The sequence below is a fragment of the Micromys minutus genome (assembly GCF_963924665.1).
Source record: "Micromys minutus genome assembly, chromosome: 18".
Lineage (NCBI taxonomy): Eukaryota > Metazoa > Chordata > Mammalia > Rodentia > Muridae > Micromys > Micromys minutus.
This window is the reverse complement of record NC_137953.1, coordinates 42,295,115-42,311,706: the sequence shown is the minus strand read 5'-3', so window position 1 is coordinate 42,311,706 and position 16,592 is coordinate 42,295,115. Positions and strand designations below refer to the sequence as shown.

Here is a 16,592-nt window from a genome sequence, read left to right as displayed (position 1 = left end):
AAGTGTCTAAACTTCGATCTTGAGCACAGTGAGAACATAAGGGACATTCCCTTTGGCCACTCAGAACCTCGTCACAAATAATTCCTGATTCCTTTTATCTCACATACAAGGAAGCCATGGTACATGGTAACTACTTAATCAACATTCACTAGATCCACGTATAAATCAGCAAGAAGAAAGACAGGACTATTCGTGGGGTGGGGGGCTGTGTTGAGGAGTGTCTGATATACATCAGTACACAGTACAGCTTTGTTACTTCTGGTCAGTTTTCTTTGCACATATACTTTCTGAATTTAAGCATGTATATTTTTTTCCTCTCTAATAGCTTAGAAAGCTTTGCTGATAAAGAATGCTCTAAGAAAGTCAACATTTAAGAGTAAACACATGGCATATATTCTTCCTTTAATCTATCTCCTTCCTTCTCAGAAGCTGAATTTTCACCTCCTCTGCCCTGTCATCATCTTTCTCAAACGATGATGAAGGTCAGCCTCGCTTTAGAGAAACCATCAGCTGAAATGACACATGTATTACTGTGTAATTGTGTTAAAGGGCTTTGATCTGAGGCTACTGAGGAAGAATCCATTGTCATTCACACAGTGGACAATATGAGATCTACACTAATAGTCAATTTGAGAACCTATAATCCCCTGGCACACAGACTTCTGGGTGATCCCGTGGGAAAGTTATCCTATGATTACATTAATGGAGGTAGGAAGATCTTTTGATGACCAGTAGCACCATTCCTGGACTGGGATCCTGGACTATGTTAAGTGGAGAAGAAGCTGAGGAGCACCATGCATTTACTGCTGCCTGCTTCCTGAGAACCTTCACCCTCGTACCACGAGCTGAGTCCCTTTTCCCCTAGGATCTCTTCTGGCAGGGTACTTTATCACAGCAACAGCAAAAGAAACTAAGATATGTTTCTGTTTAGTAAAGTAGAAACACACTTTCTGACCTTTGGTGGGTAGGGGCTAGCACAATCCAGTTACCATGGAGGCTTTCTTTCTTTTTTAAAAATAATTTATTTTTAATTTTCAATGAATACTTGCTACATAGTCATATCCCTGATGATAAATTAACTATTCTGAGTTAGCAAGAAATTAGGTTTATAAAACTTTTATAAGAAAAAAAAGTATCCATTATGCAGCATTTAAGAATAAAGCTGTCTAGAGAGCTTGGACACATCTATGGCAAGTTTTAAAAAGAACATTAATCGAAACACAATATCAATATATACCTATTCTTTAACATCAAAATCGTAATATATGCCTATTCCAGAACATCAATCTAGTCACTGTAAGTTTCCTTATTTCTCTTTTTATAGATTCGTTTATTTATTTCATATATGTGAGTACACTGTCATTGTCTTCAGACACACCAGAAGATGCCATCAGATCCCAGGTGGTTGTGAGCCATTGTGTGGTTGCTGGGAATTGAACTCAGGACCTCTGGAAGAGCAATCAGCGCTCTCAACCACTGAGCCATTTCTCCAGCCCCAGTTTCCTCATTTCTTCTCCCTCCAGCATCCACCTCTAAACTAAGCGCTGATTATAGAACAGTGAGTCCGTTATGGAACCCTTGGTATCACCCATTAAAGTTCTGGTTGTCACTGGGCAATGGAGGTTTTCAATTTGTACAGACTATGAGTTTGTATAAAAATTTATATGATACAACAAAAAATAAGTAGTTTTTATAATTCTTAATTGGTCAACCGTAGTTGAATAAGTTAAAAAACTGTTTGAAATGTACTCATACTATAAATTGAGGATTTTAAAAAATGTATTTATTATGTATACAGTGTTCTGCCTGCATGCCAGAAGAAGGCACCAGGTCCCATTACAGATGGTTGTGAGTCACCATGTGGTTGCTGGGAACTGAACTCAGGACCAAAGGATTGCGGATATTGCTCTTAATCTCTGAGTCATCTCTCCAACCCCCTCAGTTTTTAAAAATAAACACACACAATGTTCAAGTATGAAATGGTGTGTATGCTGTAGCAACTAAAGTTCTAAGGTGGTCATATGTTCTCTTTTTCCATTTACAAGTATTTCATGATAATATACACACTCATCTCATGCTATGTGAACAAGATCAAATTGAATATAAATAACTAGTTTTTTTGTTAAATATTTATTTCCTCAGCAAAGCAAGAAAAGCATTAATCAGGACCTGTGGTTTTGTGTTAATGCTGCACTATCTCTGTGCCAAGATGGCTTCCTACGCATAAACTGTTTTATTTTCTAGAAAGTAAAACAATCAAATGAAATTGATTTGCTTTTGAAGTTCAGATTAATATGAATGGTTTTCAAACTTAAAAAACACATTATGTTTATCCTAACCCAATATATACTATGTAGAGTGTATAACTTGGTAAAGTAGGAGAAAAAAACTTTTTTTATAGAAAGTAGGTTTTGTTTTTCATACAACATATTCTGATCACAGTTTCTTCTGCCCAACTCTTTCCAGATTCCTCCCACCTCCCCTTATGGTAAATCCATAGCCTTTCTTTCTCTATCTCACTTGAACACAAATAGATATCAAAAAAAATTAAAAATATAAATATAAATAGAATAGGACAAAACAATCAGGAAACAAGGCCAAAGAAAATGCCAAAGAAACAAATATAGACACAGAGACATACATGTTCACACAAAACAATCCCATAGAAACACAAAATCAGAAAGCATAATATTCAAGAAAAGGCCTGTAAGGTAAAAAAAAAAAAATGCCCAGACAAAGCATTATGAAACAAAAATCCTACAAAAGTGCCACTGATTTCATTTTATGTTGGCCTCTACTGCTGGTCATGGGGTCTATATATCCAGTCCGACTTTGTTGGAGAAAACTGATTTTTCCTTTGTGAACCTTTAAAGTCTATTGTGGCCTATACACAAGGGTCTTCAATACAACTGAGACCTTACTCACCAAAGAGGCCATAGTGAATCCGATGACTTCAATGTAGCCATCATCATGGCGCTGGGGTTCAAAGTCATGATGATCCCCAGGGTTTCCCCAAGGCATTGTGCCGGCACAATATCTGAAAACCAGGAGAAAAACAGTGAAGGCTGCTTCATTCTACTGCTGATTAGCACTGATTTCATTCTAACCCTGATTAACACTGGGCTGTAACTTAGGGTTAGGGCACACGTGCACTATATTGGGATGTAACTTAGGGTTAGTGCACACACGCACTATACTGGGATGTAACTTAGGGTTGGTGCACACATTCACTATACTGGGATGTAACTTAGGGTTAGGGCACACATGCACTATAGTGGGATGTAACTTAGGGTTAGGGCACACACGCACTATACTGGGATGTAACTTAAGGTTAGGGTACACAATTTAACAAGAAAAGCATCTGTCCCATCATCCCTCATTCGAGGGTTCTTGTTGTCTACAAAATTATCTTTAGTAATTTCATACTTCTCTTAGATAAACCAAAATTCATGCTAGCATAAGAGAGAACATGAACTAAGATGGCAGCATTTATCACAGCATAAAGCAAGATAAGAAATTCTCACAGGAGAAAAATGAATGAAAACTGCTTCAATAAATAAAGGATAAGAAATCAAACATCCTAGGCATGGTGGTATATGCCTGCTCTCCTGGTATACAGGAGGCGAAGGTAGAACTGTGAACTGTATACAGATTCTCTCACAAGAAAGAAAGGAAGGTAGAGGGAGGAAAGACAAACAGGTGGAAGGGGAGGTGAGAGAGGGGAGATAAGAAAGGGCAAGGAATAAATAAAATCATAAAATTGGGAAGAGAGTCGAGAGGAAAGAGGAAATTGTACAGTAGGCACTACCAGCGTTCTGCAAAAATATAAGCCATCTAATAAAACCATGCTGACTCATGCCCCGAAACACCACACTTGGACCTTAGTGTACAGAGAACTTCCAAGAACAACCCAGAGGCCTTGAAAGTTTTCCCCAAACATAAATTTCCATATATCTCCCATTTTCCTTAAATTCACTCATTTGTGTGAGTTGGGTAATAGCAAGAAATAGGGGCATATAGGCCCGTGTCTTCCAATGCCTTGGGAACCTGCAATCCAACTTTATGCCACTGAAGTGATTGGCTTATTTAAAAGATCGTCCTACGTATTCCTTTCTCCTTGTGCACGATTGTTCCAAAGAGCACCGAAACCCTGTCAGCACCATGCCTCTCCAATGGATTCCAGCGTCTGGCAGAGAAACCCATCTCAGCAGGCTGGATGATGCGTTCCTAACAGCTTCTGAGACCCTGAAAGGACTCTACTCACATCTGCTTCCCTTGAGGCTGTAAAACAACCTGCTCCGGGAAATGAGCCAAGCAGAAGAAACTGAGCGACCTTTGACCTTACACTAGAATAAGGGACCTCATGGGTTACACCCGGGTCGCTTCACTTCTGCATTCAGGTGTCAGACACCGCACAAAGGCAACAGCATGAACAGAGCTTACCTGGGAATATTTAAAAATACTATACACTGGAACTTCAGGTCCTGGATCTTTGGGGTGAGATCTGTCCCATCGCACTGCAGCAACCAAAGCAGAGAAAGCGAGGCCTCTGAAGTAGTCGTGAGGCTGAGAGTCTCCTCCAAGATAACTAGGTCGACGACAGCATAGAACATGGAATTCTTTCCCCTTGCCCCTGAGTGAATGCCAGTGACTAGGATAGAGATTTATGGTGAGCCCGACTGGAGAAGAGCCTGCCAGGGCTTAACTTCAGTTTTGTTCTGATCCAATATAGAATAAAACTCCCATTTGACCAAAACAAATTTTCTCTGCTCTAATACTCAAGGCAAATACTGTCATTCGTGGTCTTGAACTAGTTGATATTTAGACACACAGTGCTAACATTTAAAGATTACACACACTTCAAAGATGAAGACTTGAGTTGATCCAGCAGCATCACCCCCCTCCCCCAATCAATTGATCCAAACAGGGCATGAACGTGGCCATTTGTGACAATGTCAGTTTTGAAGCTAGGGAACTTGTTTTGAATGCATTATCTGAATGTTCTTAGGGAGTCTGTTCTAAATTTGAATCACTGGTAATGGATCCTCTTTGGTTTGTCACAGGGTGAAGCTAGGGTTTTAGATGAAATAGTTCATAAGCTCCTATATTAACACTAAGCTCCTGTATACATATGAATGTATATTAACACTAGATCAAGAAGACAAAATCCTGTCAAGTGATTGTGCCTTACAAATCTAATCTCTTACAGAACTAGATGGCACTTTTGAGATTAGCCTGTTGGGGTTTGGATCTGACGCTGGTCTCAGGGCCCCTTGATCATCCCACCTCAGTACCCTTGTACATAGGTTCCTCGATCACCTAGCTTTTCCCCGTGAGTACTGTCCTGCAGCCAATCACACACAAAAAGTCTCCATTTCCCCTTCTCTATCTCCACTGGTCATGTGCACAAGAGGAGTCTAATCAGGGTTAACAACACAGTGGCACGGCACAAAGCTGGCTTCTCAGTTTGCTTTCTTCTGCCCTCAAGGTTGCCCCCATCCCAGAATTCCATTTGCTTCTTCTCTTTTGGAAAGAGGAGTAGAGCATTCCGAAACACACTACAATTCTGTAAAGATTTCTTTCAGCAGCGTTCCAGTCTAAGCATGATGTTGCAAGCAGTCCAGGGTTGCTTCAGAGCACTGCACTCTTTTTCCACCTGATCTGACTACACCCCGATCTTCATAAATGGTCTCAAAAACAATTTCCAGGAAATCATATGGTTCTAAGTAAAATATTTCCAAAAGCAACTTAGATAGAAATAAAGTTCTAGATAGTGACCAAATATAGTTTAGAGTACTTCTAACAACCTAAAGTCTAATAAGGTTTAAGGGCTTCAAGCTGATCTGTAGCTGACTATACCCATGAAGAAATCATAGAGTAAATTGGTTGTAAAAAAAAACCTTGCAACCAAAGAATAAGATGTTAAACTCTGTTGATATATTACAGAAAAATACTTTAGTAAATACTACTAAACTTGGAACCTAACTCAGTTTTAAATGTGCTAGATTTCCTTCCAGGGAGCTCAACAAATTTTTCAAAGATGTTTCATTTCAAAAAAATTACCATACTATTTTTATATTATTGCATTAAAATGTACAATTCTCCAGAATAGCAGTAATCATTGTTTTGTCTAATCCAAACACACATAAGACAAAACATCTTCCTGCAAAATACAGTTTCCTATCTGTGCTTACGTGTTGATACATCAAACAGTGGAGAGTAGATTATGTTACATGCAATATTTTCTTAGTGCTTCATGTTCTCTTGGTCTACATTTCATATGTAACCTTTTTCTCCAAGTGTCTTATGTATTACATCCAAGGTACTGACTTTACCTGTGACAAAACCAAGACAGTCTTTCATATACACCTGATGTTGTTAGGCTACAGTTCCTCAAAAAGTCTCATGTAGTAAGACCTTCGTCCCTAGCTGGAGGAACTATGTGACTCTATCATGAGCATGCTACACCATTGGCGAACTCATTGAATGAGATGAAAGGATGTATGGCCTCCTTGGAAGGACTGGTTCACTCAGTCAGCAGTTGCCATGAAGGGTGGTCTTATCCTGGTCAGTCATTCAGAAGTGAACCTCTCTCTCCCTCTTCTTCCTTCTCTCTTTGCCTTTCCTTTGACTTCCCAGCCTCCCTTCCTGGCCACTATGAAATGTGCAGCGTTGCTACCCCAATCCCTTCCACAATGAGGCTGTGCCTTATTAAAGAGCCAGAAGCAGCAAGGAGGCACTGTGTGTGAGCCGAAACGTCCTGGAGGACAGGTAAGGCTGGCTAATAGCAGCAGTACTCAGCTCCTGTCCCGGCTGATTTAGGAATCATTTTTCATGCACATTTTGCTACAGGTTACAGATTTGGGGTTTCTGTGATAAGCAATTGAAATCATACAATGTTCTGCATACTCATCTGGCTACAGTGAAAAGACATAGAAACTCTATAGTAAAAATCAGTTAACAGATTCTAAGCAGGGCACAAATTAATGCTAATACAATGGCAACAGCAGCTTTGCAAATGTTTGCCTATCAAATTTTTATAATTTTCCCCTTTTCCCTTCCTTTGGGACAGGTCGTCCCCAAGCTGTCCAGCCCAGCTGGTGGCCTTGAACTTACATCCCTTCCAGCTCAGCCTTCTAAACATTGGTGACATTTTAAAAATGAACCTTTCATACTATAAGAATGAGGAAGTCATTTCTACTGCCTTAGTATATTATACGTACTGGTTTATTGACATTGTAAACATTATCAGTGCCCCACAAACTTATTTTATTACAATCCTTAGTTTTCTTTTCAATGATCATTTCTCTTATTTTTATAATACATAAAAGAAGCTGTATGGTTTTTGAACCTTTTGCTGGACTTGATAGAACAGGACTATAATCCCAACATATCTCTTCACCCCATCAATAAGATGGACTGACACATGGCGAGGATACCTGTGTATGGCTGAATGAGCTACATGACTTGCAAACTATATGGAGCCCAAGGATTAATCTATGTACCTGCGTATTAACCTATGTATCAACTGGCATCGGGGCAGGGGAGTGTCACCCGTTCACATGCAGATGAAATGAAACTATACCATCAATACTCACAACAACTTTGACATGTTTGGATAGATCTCTAGAACTTCTTTGTAGGAAATCAGAAAAGGCTGCCTACACCACAGGGGAAAGAAGAGAAGAATTCTTTGTTATATAGTTTCCACCAAATCCTTGCTTCAACGTGATAGACACGTTCCCAAGATTCTGCACTATGAAAAAATATAAAACAAATTCTTTTTTAGTTGATCTCAAGGTAATATAGGGCAGTGTCTGCCATGTGAAATCTTTGTCTTCAGACAATAATGTAAAATAACTTTTAGGGTTATAGGAGGACGATAAAAAGGTGTGTGACTCCAGAGTCACTGGCCAGATCTATTCTGAGGGCTCCTTGTGAACATGCTACCTATACACTCAATGCTAAGATCACTCTTAGGAATGTCACTGAAGAATAAAGAAAGTTCCCTGCTTTGGTCTCATGGGTATTTCTACTAAAAGCTCCATGTTCTTCCAAATTCTCATCTAAGATCCCTGGGTACACAACCAGCCTGAGCTAAGAATGTCTGTGGTGGGTGCCGTCATCAATTTAACACAGTCTCCAATTACCTGGGAAGGGAGTTTCAATCAGGGATTGTTTAGATTAATTTGGCCTGTGTGCTGATGCTGGCCATAGGAGTGGGGATCTTGATTAGTGGGAAGACCTTGATGGTGGGTGGCACTTTTCCCTGGGCAGGGCATCCCGGATTGTAAAGAGGTAGAGAATCACTGTAAACAGGAGCAGATGTGCATTTATTCCTTGCTCTCTGCTCTTGACTTGGATGTGCTGTGACTACCTACTTCAAGTAACTGCCACTTACTTCGCCCAAACAGCAGAATGCAACCCGTAACTGTGAGTCAAATAGATTCTTTTAACTTAAATTGCATCCATCAGGATATTTTATCACAGAAATGGGAAACTAAGCATGAACATTATATGTATTTCCCATCTAACTATTCTTCCAAATTCCTTCTTACACATCTGTTTTGCATCGTTCCCTAAAAAGTCATTGATGTTCACGGGCCTTAAACGTTAAGCACATCCAACACCAACAACCTTGCTGACCACCCAGTTAGAAAACATCTCTTCAATCTCTTATCGAAGATTTTAAACTATGACTATACATAAGCACAGATGGAAGTGTCTGGGGTGTGCATTACTAGTTTTGATGTCATCAGCTTCTTTAGCATTTTCTGAATTGCCACTCAATAATATTCATAGCTACGAAATGAAATAATACTTACCCCTGCATAGAACATTTTATTTCGAAAACGACTATTGAATTTCTCTGGATTTGCTTCTGTAAAAGAGAAGAGGTATTTTTGTTATTGGATCTTTATGGATGATTGACACTCTTCTCCTTAAGTCTGGTCTCCACCCTAAAGACACAGTGCCAGACCAGTGGCTCAGTGACACAGGTGTACCTATCCACTTCTAAGCACAAGTCACAGCCGTGCAGTGAACTTCGAGGTGTTAGGAATGCTGATCATTGACCCTATTTAACCCTGTGCTAGGAAAAGTCCATGTGTAAGGTCCAGGAATGGAGGCTTGACAAGCCCACAAACATCAAAACTGGAGACTCTTTGAATTCGCTTTGAATCTGAGAGTCAGAGGGATTTGGGACAAGAATGGACAAAAAAAAATGTAGTAAGATCTGGGGGTGTGGGTATTATCACTGAAGACATCTACGAACTGTGTAAACCTTCCCATGGAGATAGAGGAAGGATCTGAATGAGATTCACAGACAATTTGCTTTCACATTTTAAGAACACTCTGAACTACCACCTACTCCTTCACTGGTGACAGACCTCAGAAGGCATGCAAGTCAGTAAAAGAAAAGGATAGTAAGGAAGACAACAAGGAGAACGTGAAATAAAGTGGGTTGGAAAGAGGGAGGGAGAGAAGGGGGAGGGGAAGGAGGGTCTCCCGAATAGATGCATCATATTACAGAAAGGCTCAATATAAAAAAATAATAATTTTCATTTGTCTCTATGTGCTGTTTAGTTCAAGGAGGCAAAAAAGGTTATACAATCTATCTGCATCAGGAAATTTTCACAGGAACTCGGAGATTTAATAAATGTCTGCATAATATATTGTTTCCTCGAATGTTTCTCTCTCATACAACCCCAGCATTTCACAAAGGGAACTACAATCTACCTTAGCCCTCTGCCTTTATACCCTTCCAGCAATTCTTGCTTTTTAGGCTAGGACTTTCTCCCAGTCATTTCTAGATAGCAAGATGACTAAAGGAAACTCTCCCAGCCCCAGTGCTGTCTGAAAACAATAGCCCCACCTGTCTGAATGAGGAGATATAGGAGTTCACTCACCCAGACTGGTTCTATGACAGCATATAAAACCTCAAGCAAAAGTCCTACACAATGCTTATTTGATTGTTTTCGGGATTCCTAGAGAAGACTAATAATTGTACATGACACAGAAAGTGGATGAAGATCTGAAAAATCACCTAACGAAGAAAGGGTGTGTTTGTAGACTGGTTTTCAACAGCCACTTCGGCTGTATATTTTCTGAATCTCAAAGTTTTTCTAAATACTTTTTTACTCAACAGTATATTACAACCATATACAGAAGAAAAAAAAAAAACAGAGCAAAATGTTCTGTGGAATAATAGACAAAAACAAAATGGTGGAAATTGTTCTCTTTGTGTCTGTTACTCCTGACCTATTCTAAGGTTTATTTGTGTGTGTGTATGTGTGTGTGTGTGTGTGTGTGTGTGTGTGTGTGTGTACCTAAAAAATCTAGAAGAGGGTATCAAATCCCTTGAAGTTAGAATTGCAGATGGTTGAGCCGCCTGATATGAGTGCTAGGAGCAGAACTCTAGTGCTCTTGACCACTGAGCAACCTCTCCATCCCTGTGCTCCTGAGTTGCTCAGAATCGACTTGACTGGTTTCAATTTCCATTTCCAATTGCATCAGCTTTTTTTTTTATGAAACCAGAAACAAAATGAAGAAAATTTTTTGCAATGTGTCTGAGCACATGGGGTCTCTTTTTAAATTCTAGTCTAGCTATCCAACAAGTTATAGACATCGGAATTCCAGCCAGCCACAGCCATGGTGAAAACCTTTCTCAGCATGTTGATGCCCATAGCTACTTAAGTGAAGCCTAGATCAGCCACTAACATTTATATGCTTTAAAACTTATGGTCTGGAAATATTCACAACTGTATGTGGTTTTTCTAGGAGACTCAATTTTTAATAAAACCAAAAAGAAGATTCATTTTCTCCAAAGTTAGACTATTTCCCAGAATCCACAAATGTGGAATAAAATGGAGAAATAAGCTGAGTTTTTGGTGACTCAACTCACACTTTTGATGAAAATGGTCATCTTAGATGCAATTTAGCTAGGAGTAATAAATTTAAAAACAGGTCTATAGAGACACCTAAACTTCAGAGAGCTGCCAGAAAGACAGAGGGTTGAGGAGTCATTCATATTCCTTGGCCTTAAGGGTATAAAAAAAATCCTCTTAGTCCCAGGATTATGAACATCCAAAATAGATATTGGGCAAACAGTCTGCTTCTAAGCCACATTCCTAGATTCAAGTCCCATTTTTTCATTTACTGTGTAAGCAAAAATGAGAGTCAGAAAGACAGGTCAGCCATAGCTTAGAGGAAGCTCAGCTTTCTGCAAGAGCTAGGCTGCCTCTCATGAGAGCCAGGTCATAGAAGGAGCAAAGAAAGCAGAAGAAGGCCTTCAGATAGCAGTGGTCAGTCATCTCCAGAAGGAAGGTCTGGATGTCTGAGTGTGCTTATGTGTATCATACAACGTCGATGTGCCTTCAACAAGAGCCCAGAATGGGAACAGTCTATTCTGCCTTCCACACTGTATTGAGAAAGGGAGAGGGAAGAAAGATCTGGAAAGGGGCCAATGAGAAAGTTCAAGGTCTCATTCCTTCAGCAAGTTGTGTCTGTTATGTGATATGATGCCAAAATGAGAGGCTGACAGTATTGGCACCACAGCTAGAAGGATCTGTGATTGGCTGCTTGAACTCTTGGGCTATCTGTCCTCATTCACCACCAGAAGTGGGCATGAGAAAGCAAGCTTCGCTCGCTGTGTTTCTACTCCATTATCCTTCAATCACCACGTATTGCTCTGCTTATAATTCTCTTAGTCAGAATTCTGGAATGAGCGCAGCTGAAGCCCCTGCGGAGGGTTTGAGAAAGTGGCATACCATGACACCCTCACTGAGAGGCCCTGGGAAGCACTTTCTAATTATTCAGATCGTTGGTAGAATTTATATCCTGAAGACTGCAGACGGAACCTCTCTCTGGAGTGCTCATCCTCACTAATGTTCTGTTCCTGGCCACAGTGAAAACCTCCACAGCAAGTCCTCACACACTGGACCCCTGACTTCCCTTCTGTCTCCCTCTGCTGCTTTTAGGGGATCACATAATTATGCTGGACCCATGCAGATAATCTAGAATTATATCCTGATATGGAAGCCAGCTTCTCTCACAAGAGTGAAATTCTGTGTGTTGAGCAACAACCACAGACATAACCCTAGGTAGCAACTGTCATGGGAGGCAAGGCTGCCATAGTCTACTTTGTAGACCTTATGACTCACATTCCTCCTACTTGAAGAGAGTATGTAGTACCTAAGACGTCGTCAAGGGTCCCAGTTCACTGTAGCATCAACTCACAGCCCATGCCTGTAGATTCAATGAGAGATTAGCACACTGTCTGTCACTGATCTCCATGTGACATCACCATATTCCTCATAAGGCCTTGTGATTCCATCTCATAAAAGGTTACCCATGTGTGAGGACCTGTCCTTGGAGGTAAGGCATCACAAAATTCTCCTGGAACTGCAGTTTTGGGTGACTGTAAGCTGCCCAATGTAGATGCTAAAAGGGAAATCCAGGTTTTCTGAAAGAGCAGTAACTGTGCTCAACCACTGAGCCATCTTTAGGTTTATTTTCAGTATATAGAACAAGACCTAAGCAATCCTATACTTTCAATTTTCTAATCAAAAGTTCTAATTTCATCAAAATATTAGATAAGTAGTTAGAAATGCTGGCATATTTGTTACTTATATTTCATAAATGATATGATATAAGCTTACTAATAATGATCCTAAAGAAACCTAGAACCTTAGAGTTATTAAACATGTGGTCCCCAGTCCTCCTTCACGTTTGCTATCTGAAAATGGACAAGGACTGGTTAAAATCTGTTGTGTATATATGCCTAATTGGATTTAACTAATTTTACTCCCATCTGCCTTTGATGACATACTAAGAAAGAGAATCAGCTCACACCGAGCCCCAGATACCTATTCTGGGGGAAAATCCTCCTGACTGTTCAGAACTGGGTCACTGCACTCACAATATCTATGCATACATTTTGCCAATCCGTACCTTGGTAAGCAAGGTTCTACATACCAAAGTTTTCCAGCTCACCTACAGTTTCATTACCACCTCAATTTAAATTTATATCAAAAAACTGTTTCCTTCTTTTCAATATCAATTCCCATCAAGGATATTTTTTAAATATCCTTTACCTCCTAAGATGTCTTTTTTAGTAATATCATTTTTTAAGCACTGTAGTCAAGTCACGGTACATTAACTTCTCATCTAACTCATGTGGAGAAGCGTGTGTGTGTTTCTCATGCTTTTCCTTTCTGCCTGAAATGATTTTACACATGTTAGCTCTTGTCTGCTATCATAGTTCTCCTTTGTCTTCTATACTTATTACCCTTACCCATTCTGGAAACTTCTTCCACATCTGTGACCAATCCTGATGAAGACTTGCAGTGTCTACTGTCTGCACAACTCATCTACACCATACATTCCTTTTATTGACATTTCCTGTTTATTTAGCAATGGGGTCTTTTCCTCTGATGGAACATTCTGTTACTGTAACAAATATCATCAGATTGTGAAGTAGTAATTTTTTTTAAAAAAATGCAGTCTCTTATCTTTAATGGGTCTAGAAGGATAGGCACATCTGAAAATTAAGAGTATGACATCATCAGAAATGTCTTGACATGTACCTGGGCTCACTGTCACCCCACTTTTAGGTATGATCTGACATCTTTTAAAATTTCATTTCAGGCAGTTTAAGGTAACATCAGCTGAATTAAATCAGATCACACAGAGACTTAGCCTGTTTTAACCGGTTCTTTTGTCTGTGCAGTAGTGCAGTGAGCACGTGTTCCAGACACATTCGATGCATTGAAAGCTGCACACAGAGATTCGATATGGAAGGAAGGTTTGAGAAGGTGAAAACTTATCTAGGACAAGCTGCCTGAGCTCTGAAGCCATAACCAGTAGCAATGCAATGTGTCTCAGCACCATCTCCAGCAAGGATGACAGTTAGCAACCTCTTGATGGAAATCTGTCTATTTATTGTCTGTGATATGAATCTTGGAAATCATGGTCCTTTGAGTCGCATTATCTGCATGTCTCTGCAAATTTGGTGAAAGCAGTTAATCCTGAGTCGGATTTAAATGCAGCCTCCTCTAGAGTCATAAGTGTATTTCCTGGCCTCTTGCAGAAGGTTCAACTCCTCTGAATCAGTTTTGATGATGCCATAATACAGAAGCAGCAAGACTCTGAGTAAGTTGGGTTGTTTAATATCCATGTCCAGAGAGTGACAATCTCATTCACACAGCTGAGAAAATGAGAAGTGAGTTTGTCAGAGAAATATAATCTTTGTTAACGTGCCTAAACACTAAAGTATTGGGATATCTTCTATGTTCTCCCTCAAGCACTGTTGCAACACAACACTGATGAAGGCTCCAGGCAATACTCTAAGTGTCAGTTGCATGACCTGACATCTCCAAATCCTCTTGCAAACACTGTGTTCTCTTGTGCACATGTAACATCTAAGAATGCCTTGGTCACATTGGAAGAACCAGCACTCCATTTTCAACCAAGAGCAGAGTACTTTCAATCCTATCAAATATAAACTGAAATTGTCACACTTACCCCCTTAATCCACAAAGTCAAACAAAATACCAAGACTGCCTTCACTCCCTGCCTGGCTTTCAACTAGTAATTTTTAAAACCATCTGCATAGCAACAATTCTAATGAACTGTTCCAAAACAAATGTGATTTTAATTGTGCCTTCTAAAAGAAATACTATGTAAGTAGTTATGCTAAGAACTGTCCATTTGATGGGATGTTTCCCGTGTAAGCCAAAATTCCTTTCTCTGTGGTTACATTTTTAAAACTCTGCCTTCATACAATTGATATTTATTATCCACTACATATAGATGAGCTGACATAATTCTTATTTAGAGTAGCATATTTTCATGATATTATCCAGTCCATTTTTTTTTACAATGCCTCTCATGAGACTTGGAGTCACCCTCAAGGTATTTTGCAGCAAATTATACAGCTTTTGTCTTGAAGCCTTAAGCTGCAAGTGGGTGGGAGCTCATGACATCCCTGATCCTAGCTGAGGAACTATTGGCAGTTAAGAAAAGTGAATCTTCTTTGGAAATGTTGTCAGTGTGTCTATGGATAGCCCCATACTCTTGTGCATGTCAGCCACACTCATCAGACTCAGTTGGTAAGACGGAAGAAGGAAGAGAAAACATGAAAGTGGGGGGTGGGGGTGGGAAATATGTGTAATCCAGGAGGAGAGGGTAAGAAGAAAGTGTGGTACATATGGTTAACATAGACACAGAGATACATAGATAGACAGACAGACAGATGAGCCTGGCTATCAAAGAATAAATAAAAATATTTTAAACAATAAAATGAGCACTTAGCAATAAACTTCCAATGTTAATATTTAGAATGTGGCATCCTTGCGTCAACTGGTGTCCTTACAAAAGAATTATTTTATAAACCGCATTCCTCTGCACTGTGGTATCACTCTCTGCTCTCCTCATTCTTATTCATAAAAATGCTTTGCCAGTACAGAGGTGTATATCATTAAAACAACTTCAAAATTATTAGGGCCCAACATCAAGTTTCCTTAAAGGAGCTTATTCAGGCCCACTTTCCCAGTTAGGACTCTTCTCACTCCTGAATACCTATTTTGAAAAATTCTTGTCTTTGTAGAACTGTATCACTTGACAGGTATCATTAAGAAACTTGTGAATCTTACTATTAAGGAATCCAGATGCACAAGATCTTAAGGACAAAGATATAGGAGACACATGCTACAGTGCACTGGTCACATGAACCCTCTGTAAACACAGAAAGAAGATCAATCACCAGCAGAGGCCTCACTAAGGTCTCTTGAAATAACTCTTCTCCATGACCAGGCAGGACTGTGCTAGTTGGTGGGTATTTCAGATTTGGTTCATTTAAGGTCCTTTCATGACCCATCTATTCCACCCGTGATTTTTCTAGTTTTTCTGAGAAGCACAGTCTACTGTTTCCTCTTCTTTTGGTATCATTGTTCTTCCTTAATACAGAATCCAGTCCCACAGACACCTTCTCCTCAAAGCGTCAGTGACACCCGAAGGACCAGACCTACTGGATCAAGCTGGGGAATTCCCAGTTGGCACTAGAGCTGTATTTTGAATTCTACCGACTAAAACCCCAGAGCTCCACTGCGGATGTCTAGAGTAGATGTATAGATGAGTGATTCTTCGCCAGATTACCACAACCTGGACTCTGTACTCTGCATTTTGGGTTTGGGGTTTTGAAACCACTTGAGTCCTGCAGAGCATTAGACAATGATGGAAATAGTTGCTCACTGATAACTTTGACTTTCATCTCCCCAGCTTCATGCCTTACATAATTATGTCTCAGATACTTCTAAACACATGCACAAGGAGCTAGGAGTCAAGAGGGCTGTAGATCAAAGATAGAGTCAGAGGCATATCCTGTCCACTATCAGGCAGAATGCACGGGATAAACAGATTAAAAAAGTGAGCAAGCAACAGAGACTGTGATCAGCCTAAATCCTACACTTTCTCAGTTCTGGATGGTAAGAAAATTCAGAGGGAATATTTTACTGCTCCATCCTTTTCTCATGTAAATATGTATTTATCTTTATGCATGTGTAATGTTATTTTAGCTCTCTTAATGTTTTCTC

At 39.8% G+C, this 16,592-nt stretch overlaps 1 protein-coding gene across 5 annotated transcripts in view; it reads right to left on the bottom strand.

The window, feature by feature from the left end:
* The window catches only part of DGKI (diacylglycerol kinase iota), a gene marked incomplete at both ends in the record, with an annotated part of 420,018 nt that overhangs the window by 154,708 nt on the left and 248,718 nt on the right, over nucleotides 1–16,592 (bottom strand). For all 5 annotated transcript variants that reach the window (XM_080932354.1, XM_080932355.1, XM_080932356.1 and 2 more), the window contains 4 exons: nucleotides 2,926–3,037; nucleotides 4,444–4,517; nucleotides 7,599–7,661; nucleotides 8,826–8,881. In XM_080932354.1, coding sequence (XP_080788480.1) covers nucleotides 2,926–3,037; nucleotides 4,444–4,517; nucleotides 7,599–7,661; nucleotides 8,826–8,881 — 305 coding nt within the window. The remainder of the gene's footprint in view (nucleotides 1–2,925; nucleotides 3,038–4,443; nucleotides 4,518–7,598; nucleotides 7,662–8,825; nucleotides 8,882–16,592) is intronic.